Here is a 16,681-nt window from a genome sequence, read left to right on the forward strand (position 1 = left end):
AGACGACCCCCACGTCCTACCATCACGGTTAGTCAGGGTAGAAACGCTGGGGGAAATTCTCGAGCCACACATACCCATCTTTTTACAATCATGCAGTGGCAGGGGAGAAAATCCCTCGACAGTTCCTGCCTTTGCTCAGGCTCCTCAGTAAGGACAGTTAAGCTCTGTAAGTTAATGACACGTAGATAAGTAACACCTCGCTTTGCCTGTGAAACTGGAGACAAGAGAATCATTAGATGTTACTCTGATCTTTCGTTGTGAGTCTGATTGCTTGCACCTGTGTGTTTGCACGTGTCTGTGTGTTGGGTGCTGCAGGTAGGCGGGTCGGTGCCGTGTCTTCACTACGATGTAGACTGACAAAGGAAGGAGGGGTGGCTGCGGTGTGCAGACGAGAGGAAGGTAGACCGATTTTCCACCCCGGCTACCCACAGGTGGTGCGAGCATGAATCATTCGTCTTTGTCATCAGTTTCCATCACACGAGGGTGTGTGCTATCGTTCCCGTCACACCAGATCGTTTGTATTGTGTCTATGGGCAGCAGGTGGCGCCCCCAGTCGTGATGCGGTGGGCATTGTTGGACTGTCAGACTGTCGGATGGCACATCATTTGCATTTAGTCATAGCAGCAGGTGTCAAATGCTCTTCAATGGTGATGGGGAAAGTGTTGAACTGTCGGATTGCCGGATGTCATGTCGTTTGTACTGGTTTTTTGGGGTTTTTTTCTTGTTTTGCCCCTTTTTTATTTTCACTGAGTACCATACGTCAGCACAGTCCCACACGCACGCATGCGTACTCGCACATCAGGGGGCGTACCCGTTTGTTGATAGGAGTCCTCCACTTCTTCCGGTCAACCGTCACCACTTGCGTCACCTCGTTCAGTCTCGGTCGCTTATTCCTCTAAAATACAACTTTTTCTAGAACAACTGCGCGCGCGTGCATGTGTGTGTGTTTATGATTGCTTGCTCGCGTGCTCAGAAAAGAAAGAGGAAGAAACGTCTCTGATTAATAACAGTTTATTGTATAAAGCAAACAATTTATTACTGTCTGGGCTAAACCCTCAGAGTAAACACAAATATCAAGAGAGATCGTTGAATAATTTACAGAAAGAGTTACACTGACTTCCGGTCTTCTGAACATTTGAGCAGCGAGGGCAGATGTGCAGGCTGCTGTGTGATATTTTAGCCACCAGCAACATTTGTACTGAGATGGTCAAGGCAAGATGTTCAGCCTGTGATCAGCATGTCTCGCGAGGTTGACAAAGTCAGAATTTGTCTCTCACCAAGTCGCTGCTCACATGAAGTTCGGATCATTCCTTACTTACATTATGTAGAACAGTGAAAGCCTGGTGATTATACTTACAGTATCTAGAAGGTGAATCTATTTACCTGGACAACGGATGAGCGAGCGCACACACACACAGGCTTGCCCACACAAACAAAGCCCCAAAACACACACACTCTCACACTCACACACACACACTCTCTCTCCCTCTCTCTCCTGGGGTTTTGGGGTGGGAGGAAATGGCATACCTCAAGAAGATTGAAAGGTCAGCACCAACCACTTCCCGTCCTCCATCTCTCTCTCTTCAGATGTGGAACCGCATTTAGGGGCAGCCCTATATTTACCATCCTATATTTATCACCACAGTCATCTGATCGAGACCTTTAGCAAGTCAGCACACCGAATGCTGAGTAATCCCCAGCAAATCTGTAGCAGGCTTTCCGCAAGAGTGCTTCTCGCTTCAGAAATAATATTTCTATTTGCTGCTCACAGCACTGTTTACTTATTTTAACGTGTGTAGCGGGTAGGTCCTCGGCATCATCATCTCAAAGACACAGGAAATTGTCCTTGATATCCACAAATACTGTTCATGGTGACGATGTAGGGATAGTCTTTCTTCTACATTTTCTGTTTTAAACAAACAAACAAACAAACAAACAAACAAACAAACAAACAAACAAAGTGTTCCTTGTAAATATATGTTCAAAGATCAGAATCGATAACAGTCAAGTAATCAAGTAAGCCACCCTACATCCTCCTTGCTACCTATGATCATTGGAAGTTGTCTATGTTTTGCGGGGTTATGTAAGAATCATCCTTCAATTCAGTGTTTGGTGAATGCCAGAACAGACCACGGTGAAGTCCAACGTCTGAGAAATGTGGGACCGATCTCGGGGAAACCCTACTTTCGAGAAGATGATTCAGGCCATTCTCAATTTGTTTCTTTTCTGTAGAGAGAAGGAATAAGCTTACCGTAAGATCTGAGCACCCAAGCAAACCAACAATAGCAGGAAAGAGAAGAAAAAAGCGAGACACCAATGCAAAATTTGTGTCGTTAAGAAGAAAATTGTAGGATTGTCTTCCTAACAAGAGGCAGCTGGAGAAAGAAGCTTATTCACAATCCACTGAAGGACGTTGATGATAAACAGGGCAACGATCCTGGCATGCACTCAATTCTGGATGCTAAAACCTTCGACAGTTTTCTGAATTTCTCGAAAACAGTGTTACCGAAAATCCCAGTTGGACATGACTTGTAAGTAAGAGTTAATGTAATTTTGCCAGGAAGTGTCGCCATCGAATTTCCGACAGAAGGAATTGCAGGGACGGAAGGCAGCTCACTCTCCGATGTACGGACTTGTCTGCTCTTGTACCGCTGGCAAAACACTTGTGTGTCTCCCACATCTTGAGGACCGTAAGGTTCTGGATTTGAATTGAATTTCATCTCAGGCACACATTACTTGCATGTGGTACCTGTTCATAGGCTTGGTCCTTAATCTTTCTTGTATTTTTGTTTTTATAGCCTACTCCGACTTTCCTCCCATTCATCACTCCTTTCCCCAGTAGTCCGAGCTTACTCTTAGATGAAACACTTTCTATTAAAAATAACAACAATAAAACAAGTATAAAAAAAAAACTCCTGTGGGTAGCACTGGAGAGGTGACGGGTTTCCTTGCTGTAACACCCGGTTGACACAACTCAGACAACGTTGCAGGAAGAACGGCGGATACCTGTGAGTTATAGTGAAGGCCATATGCCTAATAAAAAATATATAAAATAAATTAAAACTCAACAAACAATATCAGCAAACTTACTGGTGATCAGACAACAGTTCGCTTCCGCACGTCTTCCTGCAAACTGCCCTGGGGGCAATTCAGTCTCCGCGAGGCAAGATCTGTGCAACCTGGTAATTGCGAAAACAAAGTAGAAGTTGGGTAGAGGCGTGATAGTTTCTTAGTACTTTGATAGTCATAAAACAATGGCAGATAACATTTAAAAAAGGGTCATGAAAGCCAAACACGTCACGCAAAACAAAACAAAACAAAACAAAACAAAACAAAACAAAACAAAACAAAACAAATCCAAACCAAAACCCCCAAAATAATGGAAACAAACAAACAAACAAACAAAAAAAACAAAACCATCGAACATAAAAACAACAAACTGCTTCATGTTTAATTTCAAGCTCTGTTTTTCTCAATTTAAATCTCGCTAAACACTGTGTCATGTGCATCCGGTTCCTCCACATCGGTTGTCTTTGAATGTTCTGCATTACGAGTAAGTTCTCTATCCTTTTCTCTGCACTTTATCCCCAGGGCAATAGACTTACCTGACCTGTTTCATGGGAGCAGATATTTGCCCAGGTTTTGGCCTTGCCACCACTTCATACCTCCCTTGCACTCTTGTTCCATCATTGTTCCGGCCCCTCGGTTGTTCAGTCTCCATCGCTCACAATACACTGTTGTCGCGGTAACAGCTGGTTAGTAGTTTCAATGTCGATGTCAACTGTTCAAATTTATCCAACAATTGTGTTTCCAGTTTTGTCTGATTTTTTTTCGGTACGACAGTGTAGTGTTAGCAGCAATCAAATGGTAAGAATGGAAGAATGGAAATAAGTGGAAGCGTCGGTGTATTGCATGGAACGACTATGAGAAGGACAATAAAACTAATTAGATATTTCTCTATGAATACTCTTTCCCATCGACACAACACACCAAAAAAACCAGCCACATCGAAGAAAACCCTGAAACTGTATAAAACCCACATGACACTGGCACAAAGCGTGTGACAGCAAGGTCGCACCACCGCCAGGATGGAGAACTACACCGAGGGCGTAGAGCCAGACCAGTAAAAGAGGTTTAACTGATGGACATGGTACGTGAGATGAAAGTATTGGATGGGGAGGAGGCTAAAGAAAAGTTTGAAAAAAATAGGCATGAAACAGTACCTCGCCGATTTTCTCGCGGTGTTGGCCTCATCACGGAAGAGGAAAGGGGGAATGCAGACTCCCCATCCCCATCCCCTCCCCTATCCGCGCGTGCTCACTCGCTCGCTTGAACATGCGCCCTGGCAGATCACAGAAGTATGAGTGTGCCCCCAGCTCGAGTCTTTTGTTTGTTTTGGAGGAAACACGGTGTTCCACGCTGCGCTCGGCCTCCAGAGAAGACTTCTCCACTGACTGCCATCGGCGCCTTGCTTACGGACTTCCAGGTGAGGAGACGGCTTGACAAAAACGGGAATACTTCTACATGTGCGGGTAGCTACTTTCAGCAAAGCAGACAGAGAGAAAAAAACAGTTAAAAAAACGGAAAAATGAACTCAAAATTAGCTTCCTTAAGTTAATGTTTTTTCTAGAATCCGGGCAACAGATGTGATCTTGGATGTTACCGCAAAAATGTTGCTTTGGACGTTGTCAGAAGTTTTCTAACAGAAGCTGGGTGGATACAAAGATCGATACTGATCAATGTTGATCGATGTTGATTGCCCAACACCATAACCTCCCGAGCTTCATCTAGTGAAGTGCACCGGCCTGGGTTCCGTTCCGTGTGTCGGCCAAACGCAGGTCGATGGCGGCGTCAAAGTTGAAATCGTTCTGTCAAGACCATCTCTTGACCTGCGCAGTGAAGTGATTCAAGAATCAGTTTGTCCTGTGAACGCATCAGTGAGCACTCGGCAGTTTGTCCTTGCCTTCCGGAAACTAGAGACTGTTGTCGGAAACAGCTTGTGTGTTTGGGAGTGAAATTCCACGTTCTTCACCAATCTTCATAAAGTCAAATTTTTTTTCATGTAAAAAATTATTTTAACGCCTCTTTCTGTTGTCGGTGGGTGTTTTCAGTCCTTTTGCAGCATCTTCATTTTCTTGTGACCACACCTACCAGTGCATTGAGCCATAGGGAGGTGAGTGAGCGAGCGAGCAGGCGCGTCAGCTGGGGACTGCGGGGCGCATGCACGCACACACGCACTTGCAAAGGCCAGGGGGAGATCCGGTGCTGTCGTACTAAACATACTTCTATCAGCAACCTCACCCCCACACACCTACCTTCCACCGAAAAAGTAGGGGGAGGAGAGCAGGGCAACACCATACGGCTTTATCCTCCCGAAAAGTGCCTGACTGGCACAGGCCAGCACTTCAGTGTTCGTGGACCTGTGACAATAATATTTAACACCTGCTGTGAGACAAAACAGTGTCAGCAATGATGACCCAGATGTGAGAAGACCTCTTCTGTAAATTGGAAGTAGGTGAAGTTTGAAATAGCACGGAGCATCCTCAGTGAGAGTGGTGTCCCCTTTAACACAAAAAAACCCAACAAAACCGTCGTTCACGCAATAAACGGATCGTCTGGGCAAGAAAGGGTTCAAAGGAGAAGTTCACTGGCAGGCAAAGAGACCACACAAGCCTCCCAGACTACAACTTTGCTAACAATTCTACCTAGAGATTGGTGCTCTGACGTCACAGTGGTGCTGATCGCCATGAGCGCGTTCGCAGTGTCGTACGCCGGTGGGGGGCGCTCCGAGGTGGACACGGTGTCCTTGCAGGAGAAGACTGACCAGGTGGAGAGGAACGCCACGTTCTGGCAACGGATCCAACACAAGTACAGCTGCTGCCTTGTGGACTTCATCGTCCACTTCCTGTGCCCAACACGTGAGTCACACTTCCTGTTTCCATTTCTATTAGACTTTGTTTTACTCCTTCCGGAAACGATTGTGTACAAGTGCTACAACGCCAGGCTTTGACATAACGAAAATAATTATTTGTGATTGTGTAACAGGTCGGTGAGATGATTGTCTGTTTTTTCACAAGAGGTGGACAAACTTATTGGATGGACATTTAGTCTCATTGCACATGGTGGTCCGCACAGAATGCGTTCGTTTTGGGGAGTAGAGGCATTTCAACTTGGCTTATCACTCCTCTGTAGCTCCCTACTACTTCTGTAAAGACTCGTTATAACCAGACAAAAGTGTGGCCGAGCAGTTGACGAAGGTTGACAAAGCGAGGAAACCTCGATGTTCAGCATTGTTCACATGTACAAGATTTCCCAAGATCGAAACAGTTTGTACTGAGCATGAAAGTGAAACTACCCCGGTATTTATTTATTATTTGAACATTGCACACACAAATAGAGGTGCCTACTTCTAAGTTTAACAAATTCTAGTTATATGATCGAAAGAGATAAAAAGAAAACTTACAAATGGGTTTACCCCTCGTTACTACCGAAATTGTGATCGGGATAAGAAACATCTTGCTTGTCAAAATACATTTAGGTCTGTATTTTTCAGTCTATAACAAATTTTATGTAATAAGAACGATCCTCAGGAAAATAAAACAAATAGATTTTCACTAAAAATGAGAGCCTGAAGGAAAACGTGAAGGGCTTACCAACCAAGTTCAACCCTAAACATTTGTTAAAGCCAACAAATAAAATAAATTTTATCCCTTCACGAAAAACTGCGAATGACAGGGAAAGCCCAAAGTCCAGACCTGCCACCTCTGACAGCCTCCAACAAAGTCTTGTTCTTGTATTGGATGTCAGTGTCCGGAGTGCTTTTGCTCGTCTGCCAGACACCCGTCACCCGATAACACAAATGTTGACAACATAAAGATAGATAAGAAGTTTCTTGGTTTCACATGCATATTGTAGTATTTTCCATTCGTCATTTTACGAAATTAATAACACATTTATTTTTGCTCGTTGTTGTAGATAACAGAATGTTAAGTATGTTTTAGTCATCGACGAACTGGTCGATAACACACCGAACAAACGCTGCCTGCATTTTCATCAACCGTAAATTTTACTGTGTATCATCTGTTCTCTACTCCCAATAGTTTACAAAATTAGCGACTAGAAAACACTCTTTACAAGCACCAGAAACATATCAAGAGAACACACGCACGCACGCACAGACTCAATAGAAGGGAAGAAGAATGAAATTCCCTCCCTTGATACCCCGCCCTCTCCGCGAACAGACAGGGCGGTCCGGTGGCACAACGGTCAATACAGTGAGGGTTGGCTGTCCTGGGTTCAGGTCTCGTCTCGGGCACACTGTTCTTTATCTGCATGTGGCATCTGTTTACCGGGCTGATTGTCTTGCGTGATATCATCAATCTCCCCACTCACACACACACACACACTCGCAACAGCCCATCAGTATCAAAAAAATAAAATGATCCTAAAAGTATTTAGGAGGGAGAAACAAAGACAAGCCCACAAAAGTGTAAAGGTAAAGTAAAAAATAGTAAAGGTAATTCCCTGACCTCTTGTTTAAATCGTAGGGAAGTGAGGTGTTAGAGACTCACTTTTCTCTGGACCAGAGTTTGTAGGAGATCGATGCCCATCTCCGCTCCCTCACTGCTTTGCCCTCCACAGCCCTCTACGGAGTCAAGTACCCATTCCCGACAGCTGGGTTCACTGGAAGAAGTGCCCTGCGGATTACGGGTATCGAACCGGTGCGTCTTTGGGTTCAGACGCCAGTGTTCTAATCAGTCAACTCTCGGATCCGCCCCCCCCCCAAAAAAAAAAAAATAAATAAATAAAATAAAATAAAAAAACAAAACCGAAAAAAAAAAATCGAAACCGTATTCCATGAGATCGCCAAGATGGAAGTAGGTTTTTATCCCTCGGGAAGAATTTCCTGTCATCTTCCGTTAAATTTCCTGCCTGTAGGAATTGTGTTAAACAGCTCGCTTCAGTGATAAAGCAATTACTTTTGGTCTCCATTACAGAAAAAAATGAAGTTGCCTTCAACCAACCGACCACGTCACCCAAATCCAGAGATGCCAGAAGAGATAAATATCAAGATTCATGTTTAGTGTAGGACATTTGAATACTTGGTACAATAAACACTTGTGTTCCTAACGTGCATACACGCTATAGTACCTACTATAGTAACCCTTCATGTTAGCGGTTGAGTGATTAATCGTTAAAGTCACAGATTGGTAAACGTTTGCATGTCAGCTCTCCCTGCATTCAACATTCATGTAGCTCAACGACGATGTTGTTATTATTCTAACGGTCAAGAGTTAGGACAGCAAACCATCCAGGTTTGTACAGCGAAACATTTAGGCTTTAGCAGCAAACAACGAAGATTGACTACAGCAAAACACTCGCGAATTCATACAGCAAACCAGCGGATGTAAACAGGTGAAAATACACCTAATCTTGTAGCAGAGTTATAAGAAGGTTATGAGCGTAAGAAACATTTTGCTATTTTACCTGTTTGTCTGCTCACTTTATCATCTCTCGGTCTGTGGTTATCGCACCCACCTCACACCAGACCCACAGAGAGAGACAGAGCACACCTGGTGCTGACAGCCACTAACCTACATTGAACCAGGACCTGGAGTCTGTCGGCATGTTGCACAACATCGTGGAAATGATCCTCCAGCTAAATTAAGTCATGGGGCAGGTGGCAACAGGAATATTGCAGGAAATTAAACAAAGGCGCTCTCAAGCTCCATGTTAGAAAAAAACCCTAAACATTTTACTGCCAGTTACACGACTGGACGTCGCCCACTAGATATGCCGGTAAAAGAACCCAATGTAAGAATTAACTGCGATCTTTAGCAATGCCATTAATTGACATTTTATTGACATGTTGCACCATTTAAACGCCATCTGGTGATGTTGGAGAAGAGGCAACGGTAGCTCGAGAGCTGCTGTACTCATATTTCTCTCCTAAGTCCGCAAGTGTCTCGTTTTCTGTGGATGGTGTACAATTTCATGGAATAGCTTAAGGTACTGGACATCAGCCAGAGGACTGGTCTCCAGGGTCTGCTTGGTCAGGCCACACGATCCACGTATTGTCAGGAGCAGGACCACTTGAACTCGTGGTGGTAAGCTGGCAATTGTGAGTGGTCCTAAGACCCTAATGCTGGAACTGAGCTGGTCCTCGCTGACATCTCCAGTAACATCTTCAGTCTTATCGACTGTTTGGTTAATGGATTGACAGACTAACCTATTAAATAGATATCTTATAAGAAAGTAAGGCATAGAATAGGACAGAACTTCAAAAGTAGATTCTGAAAAACATACACACACCAAAAACAATAATAAAAAAAATCCTGAAAGAACTGTGATAAATGGCTCTTTTTCCGACTGACAATTTTAAACGGCTTACTGTTTTCTAAATTATCCAAACTGTCACTATACTAGAAAATGTGTTTATTGAACTACTTCCTTGTTTTTTAAGAACTCGGGGTATGGATGCTTACTTTTGGTGTAGTGTAGATAAAGTGTAGGAACAGCCGCCTCCTCCTCTCCCCTTCCAAACGCTACTCGAAAAATCAAAGACTTTGGGAAACTGTGTGGACATTAGCACCCGTATGGACAACTAACTGGACATAGATTCTATTTTCATTCCACTGGAAACCACTCATCTGCAATAGGGGGTCACAAATAGAGGAGACCATAGTCAGAGAGAGATGCTGTCAGCAGAACCTTTGATGGGTAAACAATCACTGCGCAGACACAGACGACAAGTGACGATGACAGGAAAAAGACAAAAGAACAACGAACAACCTTCACATTAATGGAAGTTGTCTTTTCTTGGACCTCGCGTGTGTCGTCAAACTGTTTGTGTGATGAGTCGAGACTTGTCTCCTCCTGTGTGCATCTGAAGCTGTCCGCCCCCTCGCTACAGACAAGTTTCGATCAAATATTGATACATGGACCGCTAATTACAATGCCACTGGCACAGACTAACCACGAGTGCTTTCCCCCAGTGTTTATTCTTTTTAATGTAATGTTACATTTCTCTTTTTTTGTCTTCGGTTACGTTTGTCTTCTATTTTTGTAGTTGTTATCTCCACAGGCCCAGTGCTGGAAACAAATTAAATGAAATATTTATTAGCTCTCAAGGGGACTAACCTTTACGAAACGCGCTAACCTCTTTCTGTTTTATTTATTTTTTCTGGTCAGCACATTAGCACATGCAAAAGGATACTCACCCGAATTAATGCTTCAGCAAAATCTTCCCGAAGTCGCTCGATTCATAGTATTCATGCAGTCCACATGGCTGGCCATCGAGAATTTTCTTCAGACATTCCGGTGACCTGCCCTTTCGGAAATTATTTTCCCTACCAACCAAACTCACCTCCAGGAGAAAGCATTTATCCTGTTGAACCAACTTTAACCAGTCTAAAAAAGTTAGGAGACGGGCGTTTATTAGCGCATCGGTAGGCCACTCGCTTGTCCAGGGTTCAGATCTCATTTCAGGGAACACTTTTTGTGTGTGACATGTTTCTCACGGGACAGGCCGAAAGTTTTGTACCTGCGTCCTCTCCCACACCTTCTAGGCAGAAATACTTTCTTATTAAATGAAACCCATCATATCCTCCCATCTTGAAATGTGAAGAAACGAATATCCAGCGAAGGTGCCATTTTACCAGTCTGCACCGAAGATTCCCTGGTTTAGCCTCAACGATGTGCCATCTCTACCCCTTCCCCACACCACCTAACACACCGACGCATCGCGAACCGAAAAACCTGGGTCACGTGGGCTCTGGTCACCTTTAGATAACCGACCGTGCAGTGGACGGGTGGTTGTTATGTCAGGAGTTAGGGAGAGGGTTGGGGAGAACGGGAGGGTTGAGAAAAGGGTATGAAGTCCTCCACACGAGATGAACTGTAACTCCAGACCACAAATCTTTCCCTCCATCTGTTCTCTCTCTTACATCACAGTGATCAAGGCAGTGTAAGCACCAGGACCCTTAAGGACTTAAACACGTCATTGTAAACACTACCTGATCACTGCTTGTATCTGGGGGCCGAGCTACCCGGTGTATGCAAAAGGCTTTAGGGTAGCCCGTGCAGACGGACTCGTATCGAGAGATAAGGTTATGTATATCTTGTGCATAAACACAGCCATTCATCACATGCCAGTGTCTTGTCTATTTTGGAGCTTTCGCGAAAACAGTCCTCGCCGACAGTGGAAAGGCAGTAGCAACATGTTTGCACGAGCGACAAGGTGCACGGACACACAGGTGAAGTTGAGAGCGAATGTTGACACTGGAGGAGGCTACAGGTGCGGGCGGCCCACGTGTACTCCGTCGGGTAGTTTACTGGTAGTCCATGTGAACAAAATTACTGGTTCACCAAAGCCGCATTACCTCCTTAGTCTATCACTTTATACTAAGGGACAGAGATAGGGGCCGGGGTGAATTGGTCTTTTATGCCGAGGCAGCAACTAGGACTATTCCACGGACAGCCAGCCACCCTGAGATAGATAGAGGTGGATAAAGTGTGTAGGCTGTAGGCTCAGGACTATAAATGGTGAAGAAACATAGTAGTGTACCTTACACGCAGTATTTACTGTTACACAAGATGTATATATATAGACATAAAACAAATATATTTAGAAGAATAAGGTAGTATTTTTATTCAGATTTACGCAATAACAGATTGCTGTAATTTATGATATAGTATTATACTTCCCATAATTTAAATAATTTCATTTAATAAATTCAGTAATAGAAAAGACTTCAGATACTTTAATACTATGCTTAAATGTTTAAAGAAATATAATAATAACGTAATATAAAATAACTTGAACCTACACTATAGACCAGACCTGGTCAAGGGGCGGCCCGCGGGCCGTATGCGGCCCGCCTCCTGTGTCTGACCGGCCCGCCCGCTGGCCCGCCCGGCAGTATATATACTATAAAAGCTTTTTTACCGTGTTTTTCAATGCTACGGTGTATAGAGTTCAGTCCACATATTTAACTTGATGTGTGTACATGTTCATTTGTTTTTTCTTTCGTGTGGCACGTCCATCTGTTTTCTTTTTGATAGATCTTCCAACACATCATGCTTTTCTAAGTTAGTTTAGTTTAGTCCTTGTTACTACTCGAGGAGCATAGGGAAGCAATAGATTTTCTAAGAGCAAGTCAGTATTTTCATGCACACCGCTATCTACTGCCACTTGCACCAGACGCACCACAGCGGCAGACAGGAAGAATACAGAAGAACCATGTTAAAGATGCTATTGTCCTTGTTCTCTTTCACCAGTGCGTGCTGCGAATACATCTCCTCGCATCTACCAAATATTTCTCCCTTCTTTTCTTCCTTGTGTGATGTTTCCTGTTCTGCCCAAAATGACAGCAGGGATGTTGATATTTACAAAATAAACAGTTTCAGCGGTACGACAATCTTGTAACTGCTACCATCTTGCAAGCTGTCAGGTGTATGTTTGTGCAGACGTCAGGTGTGGGCATGCGAGCCTCCCTACACTGGTGTGACCTTTCAGTCTGCGCCGACTCTATTGACACTCACCCTGTTCAGCCCACACTCACTAGGCCCCGTCAATAAGGCTGTCCTGCACCTCATCGAAGGCAATGAAAGAAAGATGAGCGAAGATACCCGAGGAAAAAGATAACAGAACCACTGCAGCTGTCAGTCATGCACTCCAGACGACAGACTGAGTTCCAACTGCATGCATACGCTCGCGCACGTGAGAAGTAAAACACCGAACAACTTTCCCTGGGATCAGGGTGCATAGTTTATTCTCCTTAACATTCTTTTTTTCTTTTTTTTCTTTTCTTTTTTTGGGGGGGAGGGGGACTGGCTTCTGGGCTAAGGTGTCTCTCCCTACCACAGGGAGAATTATGAGTCGTGGAGTTCGAATCTCGGCTCTGAGTGTGACACCTGTTTATAAGGCTGAATGTCGGTGGTTTTCTCCAGGTACTCCTGTTTTCTCCACCCTGTATATGCCTGTTGTGTGCATATTCATGTATGAGGTGCATGGGGTACATTTGATGCCTACCCTATAAAGATGTGCACGTGTGTCTGAGTGTGAAGCGATTTGAGCCCTGTTTTAGTGCTGGAGAAAGGTGTTTTATAAAGTCATTATGTTATTCTTTTCATTTTTCACTTTAGCTAAGAACTGAGGGAAAAAATTAAGCTGCATATTTTGCTACATTTATACCTTATTTATTTTCAAATTGATACCAGGAACTGTTTAAGCCAGAAAGAAAAGAACTTTCTTTATGAATATTAGAAACAAATTTTATTTATGACACGACCACGTTTAATTAAGATAAATCATTAGCTGCACAAATAGACACCAGAGAAGACGAGGCGTGTCCTGTGTGAATTACCTCCTCGGTCGTCTTTTATTTATTAAATTTTTTTGTTTTGGTTTGGTTTTCATGCAGGTTAGAGAACTCTGGCTGTATTAGGGAAATGAAAATAGGATTCTTTCCCTTGCATTATATTTGCGAGAACAATTCTTGGTAACTGCCCCTTATTCAGTGTTTGCAAGCTGCCGCACGGTTGTCATGGGAAAGAGGGGTGGGTGAGGTGGTTGGGGGAACAGGCTGCTGCTGTACATGTAGCTAAAATATATATCCGGTGACGTCATAGAGTGACGAGTGCAAACAGTCCTTCAGTTATGGGCCCTGGCCTGCACTGAATAAAGTCAATTCACTCTCTCCCTGTCTATTTTCTGTTTCTCTGATAAGGAACTCTATCAAATTTGCTCGGCGTAGGAATTTCGTATCTAGCTGTCCGAAGTAGGATTTCATTCCTTTACTTGAAGTCAGTTCTGACATTTTTGAACGGAAAAAGAATATCCAGAGAAACATTTAAAAAAAAAACCACAGCCTACATCTTTCTGGATTTTCTGTGTTGAGAGAGACTATAAATATAGCTACTATAAAAGTATGGCTACTATCATTCTTTATTCTCGCCAGTTCAGATATTTTTCTTTCCACATTTACAGACTACATTGGTCACTGAGACTTTTGGAAATGTAAGTCCTTTCCTTCTTATTAAGAACAACACATAACATGTCCAGCTTGGATCTGACAGTCTGGGGTCCATACAATTAATGTTCACATTCCTATGTCCTCCACCCACATCCCCCACCCATCCCACCTCTAATTCACTCTTTTACTCATTTCTAGTGACAGCGGCTGGTCCACACAATCAGGCCGACGCATGCATGCACCAGCTGAGTGCACAAACGCGCGTTCAACAGGTGCGATAACCACGGTGGTAATTACAGACCTAAACAATCCGAGCTTTTTATTACCCAATGTATTTACTTATCGTTGAAATATGGAGGGCGGAGGCGAAAAGGAGAGGGGGAGGAGTCCAAAACTAAAAAAAAAAATCACTCTAAACCAGAACTCGTGTCGGGCTGATTAGACATGTCGCTAAAGAAAGCTGTTATGTAATTAACAGAGACAGAAAACCTAATTGGAGAAGATTACTGTGCACAAGGGAAGTGCTGTTTCTAGTAATGAGGAGGTGGAGGAGCCAGAACTCACAGCTGTGCAGCTCGGTAATTGTGGATGGTGGCGGTCAAGCTCTCCACTTGCACAGATCGTCTCGCTGTGGGTTAATGGCGTCAGGTCACCGGCTAGTTCTTAATTCGACATCCATAGGACACAATTAGTTCTCTTTTTATTCTCATTATCACTTCGTGGAGAGTTTTATTTTCGCGCTTTGAAGATAACATGCATGCTTTCATACTTGCATCAAGGCCATCTACTCGCGAGATGTTTGTTGTGAGTCAGGGATCTGGGGAATTCATAGCTTTTCTGTTTGTGCGTGTGTGCGTGCGCGCGCGTGTGTATGAGTGTGTGTATGAGTGCGTGTGCGTGCTGGCGCGTACATGGCCCCTTGCATGATCTGTTCATGAGACCAACTATTAGTTCCGTTGCATTTCTGACATAAAAATAAAATAACGACTCCAGACATCTTCGACCCAAACGTGCGTTTTGTTCCAGATGAACGATAGCTTTAGCTGACACATGTAGCTGCCAGAAATGTCAGTCACAGTCCGCTACACGTTTCCATTGTTATCACGTGACACGTCGGCGAGGACCATCCACAGCGCTGACCAAGGTTCACTTGTGACGTCACAAGTGATGTCGTCTCGACGGGTCATCAGGACCCCGGATGACACGTTGCATAGCAACTAGTTGAGATAGCCTGGTCTTCCTGTCCCTCTGTCCTTATCTCTAGTATCATGAGGCAGTTAAGCGGTTGCAGCTAGGTGACACGCGAGGCTGCAGCTGCCTGCACCAGACGTCATCAAGCAGATGTGACGTCACGGCGTACCGCATCCCTTCATCACATCAGCTCACCAAGGGGGACTATGGGAGACCCGGGGGATGGACCGGACCTAAAGCTTCGTTTTTGAAAAAAAAAAAATCGATCAGACGCCTGCGGGCTTTGTGTCCGGCCTTTTGTTTTGCCCTCACTGATCATCGGCAACTCGATGGCACCAGGTGGCCATGTGTTGATTCACCAACATGCACATGCGCAGGAGGAAGTCAGTGCCCGCCGGAGAGTTTCTAAATTAAGAGATGCCTTGAGCAAGGATGGATTTTATTTTTAAAAAGTATTTGGTTGTTTCTTCTCTCTTTCTCTTTAATTTGGGCAGAGAGGCGAAACTTGGGGACAAGCTGAAATGAGATGATAAAAGAAAACTTTGTTGTTGTTGTTGTTAGTAGTAGTAGTAGTTGTAAATTTATAAAAGGTTCTCTGCCTACAGTTTTCCTGTTTTGAAAATGTCGGTTGGCATGGTTGTTTCAAGGGATGCCAAGTTTCCTATCTAGGTTTATGTATTTTGTATCTGACGACATCGATGTGTGAAGGCAACTTGATATTAGCAACATTACACTGACGTCAGTCTCGGCGGCGATCACGATAACCTCTAAGAAATTAGGTCTTAGGAACTATCTCGCCAACTTTTAACACACACACACACAGAATATAAATCCCTACTGTGAAGTGTGATTCATGAAGCTACAGTTTCTGGGCCAAGCCAACCGTTGCAGTCACGTGCCTTGGTTCCAGACGTGCGCAGTTGCCCCCGTCGTCGATTTGCTGTTGTATCGGGTGGGGATGGCAGACCGAAGCTATTCCAAAAATAAACATGGAACGGATTAGCATCGACGTTCCTGCTGTGGCGTAATCATCGTTTATCAGCTGGTCATAGTGACCCCAGTGTAATCACGTGATATTACTGAAGTGCCATCTCAGAGAAGAACGGAACGTGAGTGACGTACGCTCATATCGTGAGTCTACAGGTGAACACGTCATGGATGTACTTACTAAGAGAGCGTCAGCAAAGCGTAAAGAAAGATAATATGAAATTATTTATTATGTTATACGAACTTCACTTAAACAGCTTCAGATTTTTAAAAAAACGAGAAAAGCTCACTGGCGAATGCTGCTGGGCAGAATGACAATGAACTTAAAAGAAACAATTGTTTGTGAACCGCTGTCGGTAAGATTGCTGAGCAGGAACCCCTGAAGGGAAGAAAGCAGCTGTGAAAACACTTGCACGTGTTCGTAACACAACCTCATCCAAAGTGCCAACAGCAGACGAATGATGAGAGACTGTCCTCCTTTTTTCTTCCTTCCTTCATACACATGCTCGCTTTCAAAACTAGCTGAA

General features: G+C 44.0%; 1 protein-coding gene across 8 annotated transcripts in view; it reads left to right on the plus strand.

Moving 5' to 3' along the window:
* LOC112563592 (Kv channel-interacting protein 4-like) overlaps nucleotides 1-16,681 on the plus strand; it is a 195,201-nt gene that overhangs the window by 45,396 nt on the left and 133,124 nt on the right. Inside the window, exon 1 of one of the 8 annotated variants that reach the window (XM_025237695.1) lies at nucleotides 3,010-5,918. The exons of the other annotated variants lie outside the window; for them this stretch is intronic. Within the exon in view, the coding sequence (XP_025093480.1) occupies nucleotides 5,747-5,918 (172 nt within the window). The 5' untranslated portion in view covers nucleotides 3,010-5,746. Of the gene's footprint in view, nucleotides 1-3,009; nucleotides 5,919-16,681 lie in introns of those variants that run through there. 8 annotated transcript variants of the gene reach the window in all.

This window comes from Pomacea canaliculata, linkage group LG5 (assembly GCF_003073045.1).
Source record: "Pomacea canaliculata isolate SZHN2017 linkage group LG5, ASM307304v1, whole genome shotgun sequence".
NCBI lineage: Eukaryota > Metazoa > Mollusca > Gastropoda > Architaenioglossa > Ampullariidae > Pomacea > Pomacea canaliculata.